Source organism: Anomalospiza imberbis, chromosome 2 (genome assembly GCF_031753505.1).
Source record: "Anomalospiza imberbis isolate Cuckoo-Finch-1a 21T00152 chromosome 2, ASM3175350v1, whole genome shotgun sequence".
NCBI classification, from domain to species: domain Eukaryota; kingdom Metazoa; phylum Chordata; class Aves; order Passeriformes; family Viduidae; genus Anomalospiza; species Anomalospiza imberbis.
The window spans coordinates 117,168,305-117,183,052 of record NC_089682.1 but is presented as its reverse complement, the minus strand read 5'-3'; the positions used below and the strand labels follow the sequence as shown (position 1 = coordinate 117,183,052).

Genomic DNA, 14,748 nt, shown 5'->3' with positions numbered 1-14,748 from the left:
ATGCACCCAAATGGGACATAAGCTGGGAATGACTGTGCTTTAGCTGGATTTTTGTTTTTGAGGACTGGCTTTTTATAGCAATTGAAATAGATAACTGTGAAATGAAACGTACAGTGTCTTTGCGAAACTGTCCTCGTTGTTAGATTGAGATTTTAATTAGAAAAGACAAGTCAGAAAGCTGCAAGCTGTTGTGCCCAGTTAAAGCATGTCTGCCAGTACAGCCCACAATAGTCCTGCAGGGAATGAGCCTTGGTATGTTGTGGAGGGTATGGGATTATGGTTATTGCTTTCTGCTGAGGACCTTTGTCCCAAATGAAGTTCCAGATCATAGAATCATGGAATCACAGAATAGTTTGGGTTGGAAAGGACCTTAAACTCATCCACTTCCGCTCCCCTGCCATGGACAAGGACACCTTCCACTGGACCACATTGCTCCAAGCCCCATACAGCCTGGCCTGGAACACTTCCAGGGATGGGGCGAATACCAGTCACATGTCTTTGGGAAAAGTAAGTTTGTTTGTCCCATGAAAAATACTACCTATTTCTTAAGTTAGTAAGAAATACAGGAAGGAACTATATAACTCCTGCTTTATGATATAATACGGTTTCTTTTGCTCACAGTGGAGTCTGGACAGGATATGTGCTTGGTTTCTTTACAGTAAGCATAGACTATGAAATATGTCTCTTACTTTTAGCTCCAAATGAAAAAATGCAGCAAGTTATAAAGAAGACAATAGAAGAAGCCAAGGCATTAATCTCTAAGGTAAGTTTCCTCAAGTGACGTGTGGGGGCTTTCCTAATAAGTGCTGTGGAGTTGGGCATCTTAAATAAAATAAGACTTTTTTTGGTGCAAAAAAAGAGTTGTTGAGAAATGCCATGAAGTGATGTGAATAGTCTAATAAAACCTGACATTTTGGTTAATGTTTTTCTTTTAGGCTTTTGGCAAGTGGTTCAACAGGTTAAAGAATCAGATACTAAACTCCAAGGGAATGCTGGCAGCCAAGCCAGCAATGTGGAACGATTAAATCACAATCAGTTTTATCCTTGCAATTTGCTATTGATGTGTTCTTTGGGTGAATGCTTGTCGTGCTTTCTGGTGAAAAATTAACTGCATTCTGTGCTATTCTTGGAGTTAATGAAGTCTTTTGACTTTTATGCGTAATTAATTGAAAAATGTGTTCTAATCTCTTAGATTATCACAGAATCACAGATAGTTTGGTTTGGAAGGGACCTTAAAGCTCATCCAGTCCCACCCCACTGCCACAGGCAGGGATACCTTCCAGTGGACCAGGTTGCTCAGAACTCAATCCAGCCTGGTCTTGAACACTTCCAGGGATGGGGCAGGGGTTAGGCCTTGGTTTGACAGGCACTTGCACTCATGCTCAGGCCTGCTGAGTGTGTGTGTTCAAAGACAAGCACAAGGTTTGCCCTGATGGGACAGTGCTCTCAGGCATTCAAATTCACATTGCCAAATCTGTAGGTGCTCTGTGTTGTGTTTCAGCTTTTGTATGACTTTGAAACACAAGTTTAGTAATATGTATGAATGGAGTTAAGGATAGTTCAGAAAGTGGTTTGGTTGGATTGCCTCTATAATGACAGAAAAAGAAGAAAAATACCTGTGTATTTGAGGTTGTACTGGCCAGTTAACCAGATCAAGAACGTCCACAAGGAGGCAACATTCCCTTACCTTAGTACTTAAGAAACTGTCAAATCTTCAGGGAAGACCTTTATTTCTTTTCTTCCAGATGTGTCATGTTTCTCCTTTATCCTTGCAGTAGGGTTTGGTCCTACAGTTCTCTGCATGAGCTGTGCAGTTTGCCAAGCTTTACAATTCTGCTCACATGTGCTCTATTTTTTCCTCAAGTTTTAAGCCCCTTCTCCATCCCTCACTTGAATTTTGCTGGCTTGAATCATGTTCATGAATCACTAGTGCTTGGAGCCAAAGCGCCCCAGTCTGCTATTTGTGGCCACATATGTCCTGGTTTGAGTCCTGTGTTCCACAGGCAGTTGTCTCCTGGACAGTTTAGTGAAGATCTCCCTTTTTTGTTCTCTCCCCCACCCCACGTAAGCAGGCTAAACAGAGGGGCCAAAGGTAAGAGATGTACTCCCATGTCAGTATTCCAGTGAGGAAATCTGCACTCCTAATATCTTTCTGCAGCCTGTTATTATCAGATATCCCATCACTTAACCTTTGAATTGGCTGTGAAGCAGTCTTTCTGCAGGTTTGTGTTGCCAATGATCCCTGTCTGTATTTCAGAAACAAGTTCAGGCCAATGTGTACGTTAATATGGAGACGGTGAAAGATGCATTGGAGCAGCTCCGAGGGGCTGTCATGATTGTGTATCCAATGGGATTGCCTCCACATGATCCAGTTAGGATGGAGTTGGAAGATAAAGAAGACTTGTCGGGAACTCATGTATGCAGTAATGTATTCCCATTATATGTAATCCTGGGTTAAACATGGGCTATGCTGTTCTTCACCTTATCAGTGAAAGTTGTTTTCACCTCCAAGAGGGAGAATTTGTTGCCCAAGGTGTTTATATTAGATCAAGATTGAATGCAATATAAATAAAAATAGCATAGATGAGTATGAGGAGAAAGATGTAGAAATAGAGTGTAAAATTACACTTAATGTTAGGAATTCCAGAAAGATTTTTTTCCCTGAAAAAGAAATCTGGTTTTGAAAAAAAAAAAAAAAAAAAGCAAGAAACAGCATCCTCCAGCTCTTCACCTTGTTTATTTTGTCACAGGCTGGAACTGAAGTTATAAAAGAATCAGAAGCACAGTTGTGGTGGGCAGGAAAGCAGTTAGAAGAAACAAAGTTGCTCTCTGACTATGTAGGCAAAAATGAGAAAACAACCATCATTGTCAAGATCCAGAAAGTGAGTATTGCTGGGAGGTTGCTCTACAAGTTCCGCACCCTTGGTTGTCTGTTCTCTGTGGAAAAGAACTATCCATAGGAGTATACAATGGATTAGATTCGTTCCAGCTTGAGCATCTTAAAACTGTGCATCTGTTTTAAGGTTTGAATGGATTATACTCTTGAGTTTTTCTTCAGTAATTCCTTAGCCTATCAGTTACATACTGTAGTTGCTGTTTCTTGCTCCATAGTATTTTTCTGAAGTGTACAGCAAAGAGGTATTTAAAGAATAGAGGAAATACAAACTGGGAAGTTTTATGGCAAATCTTACCACCTGCAGTGATTCTGCAGTGCATCCCTGAGAGCTAAGTCAGGTGATTTATGTGTTTGTCGCTAAGAAGACCAGATTTGCTTTCTCTTTCTTCTCAGGGTCACTGGGAAATGGTGTAGCATCTCAGTAGGCACTGAAGTGTCGGCTCCCAGGAAAGCTGTCTGTTTAATTAGCTGAAGGACTTGCTCAAAGAGCAAGAGCAATACAGGGATTCATCTGTGCCTAATTTGGCTCAGGCCCTGTTTGTTCTCGAGAGCATCCACCATCTCCATGCAAGATGCTGTGTTTGCAGTTGCTGACAGCACGTGTTTTCTGCTTTGTCCATCATTTCTTCCAGGGGCACAGTTGCCTGGATAAGAAATTTCCTTTTATTTGTAGTGGTTTGTAACTCCCTTACTTCACTGCTTTACTGACTCCTATGCCATCCTGTTGTCTGTATTAGTAGGGGAGGTAAAGATATGGGCCCATCCTGAGATACCTAGAGTGACTTTAAAACAGATTTATTATATCTTTTAAAGTGGAAATTTATGTAAAATAGACTTAATCCTGTTTGCATCTTCCATTGATGTCCACAGAATTGACAGCATGATTCAGATACAGAGATGAAAAAATAAAGCTCACTTGAAAAAATAATCCTCACTTCCCTGTGAGGGTGGCGAGGCCCTGGCACAGGTTGCCCAGAGAAGCTGTGGCTGCCCCTGGATCCCTGGAAGTGTCCAAGGCCGAGTTGGATGGGACGTGGGGCAACCTGGTCTAGTGGAAAGTGTCCCTGCCCATGGCAGGGGATGGGAATTAAGGTCCCTTCCAACCTAAACATTCTGTGATTCTGTGGATGCAGCCAGAGTTTCTCAGCATTTATTTTCCTGTCTGGAGGGACCTCGTTAAATCTGAGCAATCCAGTTGTCTGAAGAAAGGTTTTTGATGTCTTTGTGTAGCAGCTTCTCCTTTGTATCACAAATGCCATCAGCAACATTTACAATTTCCTTTCCAGAAAGGACAAGGAGCTCCAGGGCGGGAGCCTGTGATCAGCCATGAAGAGCAGAAAGAGATGATGCTGTACTACTACAGGAAGCAGGAGGAGCTGAAGGTAAGTGTTCCTTTGGTGCCTGAGAGCTGGGATGCTCCGACAGAGCTCAGGCTGCATCCCTCACTGCCTCCCCCCGCTCTCTGCCACAGAAACTGGAGGAGGAGGACGACGACTCATTTCTAAATGCTGAGTGGGCAGACAACCATGCTCTGAAAAGGCAATTTCATGGTGTAAAAGACATCAAATGGGGTCCAAGATGAAGCTCTGCAAACCCCTTCTTAGGCTGCTCGGTTGATGCTCTTGTTTGAAGCAAGGAGTTGTGTTGTGTGTGGTAGATTCTTCTGACAGCAGCTGAAATTGTCACTTCTGTGGCCTTAGATGTTCAATAAATGTTTGTATTTCTCTGTGACTGCAGCAGCACTTTCCTCTGCAAAGAAATGAACAAATTCTCTTGACATTTGGTATTTTATTAGAAACTTGTAATTTGGATATGGAAATGTCAATCTATTTCATAGTTAAGAGATGTAGTAAATATGCACTGGAATGTTTGGTGTTGTTCAGAGTGGTCTTTGTACTTTTTTCTCAATCTTGCATTACTATTAGATGGTGTACTCTGGAGAAGGTAATTTATTTTATAGGAAATCAGTTTCCCCTGACTAATCCAGGGAGAATTAAGGTTTTTAATGTACTTGTTCACATTTCAACATAGCTATTTTACAAACTGTCATTTTGAAATGAGTTAACCTCTTAATAATTGTTTAAAGGAAGTATTTTTATATAAACACTAGTAGCATCTTCATGGAATGTTTCATTTTCATTCTTTGGGTTTAGTTTTTCTTGCTGGTATATAGAGGTTGACAGTAATTTGTATACAAAAATAAGCATCATTTGCAGGTAGATTGGATAAATGCAAGTTTAATAGGACCAGATATTTTAGGAGGGAAGTAAAAAAAAATCATAATTTTCTTTATTATGTATGGTTGAAGAGACACTGATCAAGTTAAAAGTCAAGTGTTTGCTGAACTTGCAGCTTGAAGATTGGATGCGAAAAAGACAATTAATGCTACTCAGTCAGCTATTAATGGTGGTTTTACTTCAATCACTGATTTTTTTACTTTCAGGGAAGTTTGGTGTCTGGTAGTTTTTCTTGAATCTCAGCTTTACAGTAAAATGACTTTTTACAAAAAGAAAAATCAGCATTTCTGAGTTGAAAAACTTCAGATATTTTAAATTTAAAATTCATTTGGAATTATTTCACATGGCAAAAAAGGTTTTTGAAAAAACACTTTGTTCTTCCACTTCCTAAGAGGAAAATCAGTGTCCCGGAGCTTATAATTTTCTAATTTCCTCTCTGAAAGCAAGGAAAAGCAGGCATAGGAAATATTTAACACAGATTCTGCGCCCCTTTGACTGCTGTTCTTTGCTGTAATTTGGGCTGGTTTTCTCTTTAGCTGAGCAAGCTTTCCATAGCATTGATCCTTTTTGGAGTTCTCACAACAGTGTTTGTGGATCTGCTGGATTCATTTATTGTGGCTGAAATTGAATGAACTCACTGGAAAATGATTAAAGAGTACCAGAACCCAGGAAAGCCTATGGATATTTAACTGTCCAAGGAGATAATGAGATAGAAACAGCACACATAGGTTTTCAACTTTGCAAAAAACATTTTGTCTTTCTTGTAAACCACTTATTTTCGGAAGTTCGAGAGTAGCCGTGCCCTTCCAGGGAGAAAATCCATTCTCTCTCAAAGGAGACACACAGCAGAACATTACTAAAATTTTTGTTTTGTGGCCATATCACCATCCTGATGAATGGAAATGGTTTCCACACCTGGTTTCATTCCTTTTCTCCTTTTCACGGTTTTGCTTTCCCACATTACTCCATTCTGTGCCTCACCCAGGATTTGGAAGGATTTATTTATTGCTTCCTGCAACCTCACCCAGCGTTCCTGGCGACAAACTTGAGGCTAATTTCAAGGCAGGAGTGAGGAGTTCAAACAGCCCCACCAGCACTGCAGGTTGCCTTCCAGCAAGTTCAGATCTTGATGCTGGGTCATATAATTTCCAGATGTGTGTCATGCCCACAGCTGTGTGTGGGGCACAGAGCAGTTAGTCTAAACAACTTGCTAGCTCTCCTTTGCAGTACTTTCTCCTTAGGCTGCTCTTCTGGGAAATTGCAGGGATATTCCTGCTGAAACTCCATCCTGCAGCCAGCCCTGAGTGTCTTTCCCATAGCATTGCTGCTGCCTCATGGCACCCTCCCTGTGGATACCTCAGCCCTCAGCCTGGAGAGTATCCAGCTATGGCACTTCAGCTGCTGTTTTTTAGGGCTTGGGACAAAGAAGTGCATACCTCATTAATTTTCTGTTTTGTCTACTGGATACTTTGGGTGTTGTTTCAGAAAGATCCAAATAATTCAATGTCTGTTTATCAGGTTTTTCTATGTTTATCTTCATTCTGACTCTCAGACTGTTGTGAACAGTGGCTATTTGGAAGTGAGGTGAACCACTAATTGACAGCTTTCCCCAATTAGACTTGGAGAGTTTATGCAAAAAGAATAAAATAGCAACTCAAATGCAGAACTATAAATAGTTGAGTCAAAGGAACAGATCCTGAGTGAAGCTTGACCTCCCAGCCTGTAGCAAAAGCTGCTTCCCCTGCCTTGCTGAGTTGCTCCTGGTGCTGGGGTTTGGACAGGGTCTGTCACTATGTTTGAGGATCCATTTAAACAGGCAGGCATTATTAAGCACTGCACTTTTTTTTTTTTCTTCCCCTCAAAACACATTCCAGTGTCTGTGAAATGCTCCATCTTGGGAAGCAGCTGCCTCTGTGGCACCTGCAGGAATTTTCTACTGTCTGCCTGCTGGTGAGTGGTGGCAAGCAGGGAGGAAAGTCAGGAGGGGATCAGGTCATCAGTTAAATAATTATTTCAATGTAAAATGTCTTTTTCCTCCAAGGTGGTAAAAGCAAGGAGAGGATTGGGAACTGGGAAAAGCGAAACCTTTTGCCCCAAGGAAGGGACTAACTTCTAAGCTGCAAGCTGGTTTCTGCTGATCTGCTGCTGCTGCAGTTGTGTTGTTACCAGGAGTGAAGACCTTGCTTTCAGCTGGGAATCCCAGCGAGGGGTATTGGATGGACGGATGTGTGGATGAAGTGAACAAAGTGGGGAAAGGACCTGTGTGCCCAGTGGCAGGAGCAAAGGCAATGGACACAAAGTGAAACACAAGAGGGTCCCTCTGAACATCAGGGAACACTATGGCACTGTGGGGCTGGCCAAGCTGTGGCACAGGTTGCCCAGAAAGGTTGTGAAGTTCCATCTTTGGCTGGACCAGGTGTTCTCCAGGTGGCCACCCCTAGGGCATGCTGACTTTACCTTGTCTTGAGTAAAGTGAAGTCTGAAGGAAAGATAACTCCCAGCTTTTGTTAGGATGTCTGCTTATGGGCTGAAACCCCACTGAGGCTTCCCAATAAAAAATGAGGGACGAAAATGCACAAATTTTAGTGACTATAAACATTAACTGCCAGCCAGATAACTTCCAAAAAAGATCAGTTGTCCTGTGGGCCCCCTCCAGGCTCTCCAGAAGGGGATTTCACCAGGACTCAGAGTTTTGGGGAGCCCATGAGAGCAGGGCCCCCTGGAGCCCCTGCCCTGCAGGCCAGAGCCCAGCCTGCTCCAGTAAAAAGATCAGGTTTTTTTCACTCATATGGTTTGTCAGCAGGAGGAATTGTTGGAATGTAGATCAGTCCCTTTGTATCTGACTGGGAAATGGGTGGCACCTGCCCCATGAGTCAGGAGGAAGGAGCCAGATCTGGCCCAGAGCCCTCCCCAAAGGCAAACTTGCCTTCTTCCACCCTCAGGAGTAAGGCATGGGCTTCTCCAGACCTAAACCCATTAATCGATATTGTGCACAGCACAGGCTATGACGAGTTCCTACTGCAAAGGGGAGAGCAGTGGACCAGCGGGATTGCAGCCAGGCTCTTGGGCTGTGCCCGGCCTCTCCTGCAGTTTCCCAGTGCTCTGGATGACCTCCACCCTCCGTCCATCTCCTTAGCCACTCTTCCTTCCGCCGAGAGGATGCTAGTTGCTGGTGAGATTTTTCCAGTTGAGCACAGGATTGTGCCTTAGTCATCTGAGCAAGCTCCCTTCCTCCCTTTAAAGTTTTTCCAGGCTTAATTTGACTTTGTATCAGCAGGAAATGACAAGTCATGACACCGTTTTCTTTCCAAGTGTTTCATACTACGCTCTACCTGGGCACATGGCATCTAAGTGGGGAAGCACAGTGAACCCATGAAGTATTACCAGTAGGAAGTGACATTTTTCCTCCTTTTGTTCAGTAAATTCCCTGTGGGCTGCAGCAAAAATATTGGAGACATTTTTAAGACAGGAAGGCTGTTCTGGTTTCAGCTTAGATACATTACTGATTTAATTTTCTCTCCAACTGAAACCAAATCTGACTAGTCTTAACAATTTTCAGGTGAAGATTGCGAACTGATAAAAAATCCTGAGAATATGACCTGCATTCAAGTGCTGGCTCGAACCCTGCTTTAGGATCAGAAAAATGAACCCAGTGTTTCCTTTAAGTAAAGTATTCTTAGTGTGTGGCAACTTCAAGAGTCTTTTATGAAAGCAGCAGCCATTTTGAAGCTTGTTCTTCACAGATTTGCCAGTGCAGGTAGCAGCAGAAGTGCATCTTGGGCAGGTCTGTTCTGATGGTTGAATACATCTGATTAAATATTTTCCACCTTTTTTAATATTCCTAAACATGCATTTGGCAGTTACAGTGAAACTGTAAATTACAGTGAAAAGTAATCTGTACCATGAGTTAAAACTGTAGAGTGTTTTTCACAGAAGGATTTATAGACAGTCAAGGGTATGAAACCCTCTTTTTATTGTATATATTTCTTTTTATTTTACAAATAATTATATTCACTGATACAAATGTTCCTTCACAGAAGGTACATTTTTTTTTTAAAAAAAAGGGGGTAGAGTGCCATCCAAAATAAGCCATTTATTGTTCATTAATATAAAATGTATTCATATTTCTAGGGGGTGTCATATCCAAACCACTGTTCATCCAAATTTCCTGTATGATCTGCTCCCTGCGCTCAATCCTTTCGGCCAGTTCCGCTGCCTCTGCTGAGTTATAATCTGAGTAAGAAGGTCTGTAAAGTCCGTCTGTCTCATCCTGGGTGTTTGAAAGGGAGGAATCCTCCCCCTCCTCCTCCTCCTCCTCCTCCTCCCGTTCACTGCTCTTGTAGGCTCTGGCACTCTTTGGTACCAGCTGGTCCCTCTTCCTGTGCAGTTTCTGGATGTCACTAGGACACAACTTGCAGATCACTAAGGCACACAGTGTAAGGATTAATCCCACACAAACGCTGGACACAAACAGGAGAGCGACTCTTTCAAGGTGATCTGCAGGCAAGAAAGCCAGGGCTTAATCACTGTACAAACTGCCAAGGCTGGTTACAAATCCCCAGCAGCCATTCCCCCAGTGTTCCACAGCCATAGGGCACCCAAACCTCTTCTTGACACTCACAGCCCAACCCTGCCAGCTCTGCCTCTCTGAACTGCTAGGCACAAATCTAATCTGATTATAACATTATACAGTAACAACGTGACCCCGACCCTTTATGAGCAGCTCAGTACTGTTGTCAACCAGCTACCAGAGCTCTGCATGCCTTGTTTGGTCTGTCCAGCCATCCTGCCAAAATGGGCCTAGCCCTCAAAAACAGGGGCCATGAGAAGAGTGACTGGGCTCTGCAGGGCCTCGGCTGATTAGGGAGCACTTTTCATCCTTTGCACTTAGTGTTGCTAAGTCACAGAACCTCCTTCATCTCTCAGCAGAGACAGCTGGGTTTGGGATGGCTTTTTGCTTTGTTTGCTACTCCTTGAGGATCCATGTGTGTATGCAACCCAACATTTCCAAAGATGGGTGTCCCTCACAGGGCAGGGCCAGGTTTTCAAAACTACTGAACAACCAACAGTCCCCATCGAAAAAGAGAGTTTGAATCCTTCAAGGCAAGGAATATTCCCTAAATATCAATTATGCTGGGATTGTCTCAGCCACAAGATTGTGATTACATTGTAATAATATCATTACCATAAACATGAGATTACTTGTTGTAACATTTGGACTTGATCTCCCCTTTTCCCGCAATGCCATCATCTAGTGAGCCAAACAATCTCAGCCTCATTTTCCTACCTCTAATGTATGCAAATGTAGCCAAGTAGTTAGAGCTAACAATAGTTCCATCTTTCTTTGGAAGTCTTGATTCCCTTGGATCAAGGTCGACACCTGTGACGTGAGGAGGTAAAGCAAATTCAATGCAGCTACTAAACTGATATTCACCCAGTAACTTTCCAGCTAACAAGTCCCCCCAAAACACAGGCAGGCCAGTGCTGTGCAGAAGGAACTGCAGAACACTAGACCAAACAATGGTTGATAAGTTAAATAAAGTACAATTAACAAATTATTGAAAATATCAAACATCTAGAAAATGGCAAATTCATTTAACAGTCTATTGCCAAGTGAAACCCATTGTGCCTATTCCCATTGGGGTTTTGGGAGTAATTTTACTTCATGAAGCTTCACAGTTCTCCAGTGGCCTTCCCAGCCCAACCACGCCATGTGCTCCTGTTACTGGGGACATGCTTCAGCAGGGTTTCCACTACTTCATCCCCAACCCTGTGTCTATGGTGGTACATACCATCGTTCTGTTTGACAGAAGACTTGTTATCAGGGACCAGGGGGTTGACTGCCGTAAGGATAAATTTAGGAACTGCAGAGACAAAAAATAAATCATGTTCTGTTAGTTTTAAGAACCCTCTCTCCAGTTAATTACGAACCCCACTGCTAATCCTGGGTTTCTGACAGTGATATTGAAAATTGCACTCAATCTTGGAGGTCTTTTCCAATGATAATGATTGTGTGGTTCGTATGAAGTCAGGGCAGCTTTGGGCCTGTGACTGGATTCACACACCAGCCTGCTCCAGGAACATCAGTGCATCTCCATACAGCCTGGCAACCTGCCCCTTGTTCTCAGCCCCTCAAGGGTGTGCCAGCCAGTGGATGGAGACAAAATTGGCCTCTAAATTTGGCATAAACTGGGCTACAGCCAGATGATAAGTTGCATCTAAATACTGGGTTTGGATGGGGATAATTCACTGTCATTCTAAGAAAAATGTTGAAGTTTTGTGTGATGTCATTTGCGAAGCTTCTGAGACGGACAGTTGCTGAGGAAGGTGGGGAGGATGGGAATAAATGAGCTGCATCTTTCTCATTTCATTATTTTATTCCCTTGATAAGTGTTCTCAGTCTTCTTCAAATAATTAAAAGAACTACAAACAGGTGCATTGTACAGGCACAGAGAGTTCACATATTCTGTAATGGATGAATGGACCCTTCGGCCACCCAGATCTTGGTACCTGTTTGTGTACTATGTGAAGGCAGATTGATTGATTCTCAGACTGACGGGGGTTAAAAAAGGAAGAAATTTCAAGTTTGACACTCACCTCTATCCCACACAGAAACATTTGCCAAGAAATAGTGTTGAGAGAGTTAAATGGAACAGAGGAGACTGAGGTTTGCAGCATAGTTTTCGCTTGGAAAACAACTAAAAATAGCACTCCTTTCTGAGCAGAACTTTTATTTCTGTGTGGGCTCAAAGTCAGAGCTGTTTCCTTTCCTGATGAAGGAATCCTTCTGGGAGTCTTAGCTCCTGTTTGCAGTGGAAGGCCAACAGATACAGGGGTAAATAAGCTCATTTCTATTTTGTCTTGTACCTCGTGGTAGTTTGTAGCTGTTTTCCAGCAGCAGAATACTTTCCTTGGTGACTGGGGCAGACAGAGGCAGGATTGTTTCCAGCCTGCAGTCTGCATTTGCAGGCCTGGCTGTTCTGAACAACATGCCTGTGTAGTGAACAACATCCTGGGAGGATATGCCTTCTCCAGTGCGTGGCCTGGGACTCCTTCACCTGTGCTGATGTTCCTCTTGCTCCCCTCCTAGGGGGAGTTCCCCAGGGCTTTGCTTGCTCTTTTCCCCTGTGCCATTCAAATATTTATTGCAGGGGAATGTTTAATTCAAAATGGCATGGACAGAAAGAGCCCCTGGCTGCTTGCATTGCTTGTTTTTATTATGGTGCCTTTCAGATGCAAGGGCTTTGACTGGTATAGTTTACATCAGGTTGCTGAACAGAACAGCTGGTACCAGGATAGGAATTTTTATTAAGATAATCACATCTGTATTGCAACTTGTGCCAGCACTACTTTGGCAAGTAGGAGTCAGTCACCTCCTGCAGGCTGCCAAAGGCAGCCCACAAAGGGACTCTGGCATCCAGGGAGTGCAATACACCACGGGGCTGCAGGAGCCATGTTTCCTGAGAGAGGATTCCCTGATCCTGAAGAGCCAGGAGGTCCCACCTCATGCAGACAGGAGATGATGCTGAGCAGATCACTGGGGGCACTGAGTCTTCAAGAAACCAGCACCTCCCAGCTCCTGTCATGTTTTTACTGTCAGGAATGAATTGCAAGTGTAACAATGCAGCCAGACACACTACCCCTAAACAGCTGCTGACCACTGGGTGGGGAGTATGGGGTTTTTTCACACTCCTGACCATGATAGAAATACTTTGAAGCGTGTTACAGCCCTGAGAACAAAACTGCTCTGCTCTGCTGAGTTCCTGTCACTACAGGGAGAGATCTGTTTGCATTATCTTAGAGGCATCAGATTAGCAGGCATCCTCTAGTGGGGAGAAAGAATGGAAACTGTCATTCTGGAATATACCAAATTCTCCCCATGTTCATTAGATGGTCTGTAAAATAATCGGATCTGCAAATCATTGGCTAATGCTTCAGATTGCACAGCCCAGTAAGATTTGGCAGAAGAAAAACTCTTCCAAATGTGCCAGCAACACAAAAGAACACTATTTGTTACCCACGTGTTTTTGCAAAACCACATCCCTAAATAACAGAATGCATAATTCCAGTGCAAACTAACTCACTCTGCTTTTCTGGTGCACAGACATGCAAAGAGGAATGACTTGTTGTAATTATGGTCATGCTAATTAGAGAGAATTACATTAACTCATTCATAAAGGCAGCTGCACAAAAATATAATGTATTGGTCCAATGGCAGATTCCCAGATCTCTCCAATAATAGGAAGATGAATTACTACACCACCTTTCACAGCTGACAAACCTATTCCTGAGGAAACTGAAAACCTCTTGGGGCTCATTTTCCTGTGATCTTCAGGTAGAGGTGATCTGGCCATCGATCTTACACTGTTGTTCTTAAAAGCATGCCTCAGGTAACCTGTGCCCTTTGACCACTACTCACTAGGGATGCAGCCAAAGGACTCTGCAGTATGTACCTGTGGAGCTGCTCCTATTGAAGTATTTTAGGGAATTCTGCTTGCCTCTTATGAAATTATATTAATCTATAGCAAACAATATGGAAAACTGTTCCCTCTTTTCTGAGGAATGAGCTGAAGTACTTTTCAGTCCTGCAAGGGATGTATACCCTCAAACCTTTACTTTTCATAAACCTTCACTTCCCTTTCCATGAGAAAGGAAACCCCTCTGTGAGGGAGAAGCTGTAGATGTACTCACATGAATCAGGTTTCAGGACTGGGCTTGTACACAGTGCTTCAATTATGCCGGACTGTTTTACCTGCACTGATGCCAGGCAATGCCAGTTTATTTTTCCTAGCTCTATTGCAGGTGAGCTCTGTGGAACAAACTCTTATCTTGATAGTAGTTCTCAAAAATACTGAACTACATAGTTGATATTTTATGGTCGGTTGCATTTTTTATAGCAAAAAAACCCTTAATGCCAGTCTTTGTTAGGTGCCGCTGTGCCCAGGGGCTTGTTCACGTATTTTGTATGGCTGTGTCACAAACTTCCTGTGTTAAAGGGAAATGGATATTTAGGAAGGCTCAGTGCCCATAGGTGGACATCTCTGCAAGCAGAAATGAGGGCATGGAAATGATTGTGCATTTGCTCTTACCACATGCATAGCTGACATTTAGGTATTTTGTCACTCCGGGTAGGCATGGACTTCCAAAATCCCGGCTACTGACAATGATTTTGCATCTCTGTTTCCCATAACACCTTTTTGATAACACTTCCAGCGCTGTGTAAGACAAACAGTCTGAAAGAAAAAGTAGATACAATAAATATACAACACCCTGGTGTTACCTGAAATGAGAGCTGCTGGATGCACGACTACAGATACAAATCTGCACCTGATCTCAGGTGTAACTTCCCCTTAGCAGGATTTCAGGGTTAAATATTAAGATTTGTCAATGCAAGGAAGTCAGCTGCAATAAAAATGTGAACTTGCAGCGAGGTAACTCTCCTATGTTGCCTTACAGGTGCATACTAAGGGTGCAGAAAGAATCTCATCAAGCTCCAAACAGGTGCCCAATATAAGGTCTCAGTGTTCCATTCAGGATTGTGTTGGGAAAAGTAAGCACATCCAAATAGCTCTCCATCTATGCTATCTCAAATTGAGATGAAATGCTGTTTCCAAG

The 14,748-nt window shown here is 43.0% G+C and overlaps 2 protein-coding genes across 4 annotated transcripts in view; one reads left to right on the top strand and one right to left on the bottom strand.

Moving 5' to 3' along the window:
* CFAP298 (cilia and flagella associated protein 298) overlaps positions 1-14,748 on the top strand; it is a 16,801-nt gene extending 2,053 nt beyond the window's left edge. Inside the window, exons 3-7 of one of the 2 annotated variants that reach the window (XM_068182776.1) lie at positions 696-763; positions 2,258-2,416; positions 2,751-2,882; positions 4,183-4,278; positions 14,590-14,748. In XM_068182776.1, coding sequence (XP_068038877.1) covers positions 696-763; positions 2,258-2,416; positions 2,751-2,882; positions 4,183-4,278; positions 14,590-14,733 — 599 coding nt within the window. In that variant the 3' untranslated portion in view covers positions 14,734-14,748. Of the gene's footprint in view, positions 1-695; positions 764-2,257; positions 2,417-2,750; positions 2,883-4,182; positions 4,279-4,367; positions 4,767-14,589 lie in introns of those variants that run through there. The other variant, XM_068182777.1, reaches the window with a different exon arrangement.
* EVA1C (eva-1 homolog C) overlaps positions 9,090-14,748 on the bottom strand; it is a 31,636-nt gene continuing 25,977 nt past the window's right edge. For both annotated transcript variants that reach the window (XM_068182775.1, XM_068182774.1), the window contains 4 exons: positions 14,223-14,366; positions 10,926-10,997; positions 10,421-10,513; positions 9,090-9,630 (listed from right to left, as the gene is read on the bottom strand). In XM_068182775.1, the coding sequence (XP_068038876.1) occupies positions 9,227-9,630; positions 10,421-10,513; positions 10,926-10,997; positions 14,223-14,366 (713 nt within the window). In that variant the 3' untranslated portion in view covers positions 9,090-9,226. The remainder of the gene's footprint in view (positions 9,631-10,420; positions 10,514-10,925; positions 10,998-14,222; positions 14,367-14,748) is intronic.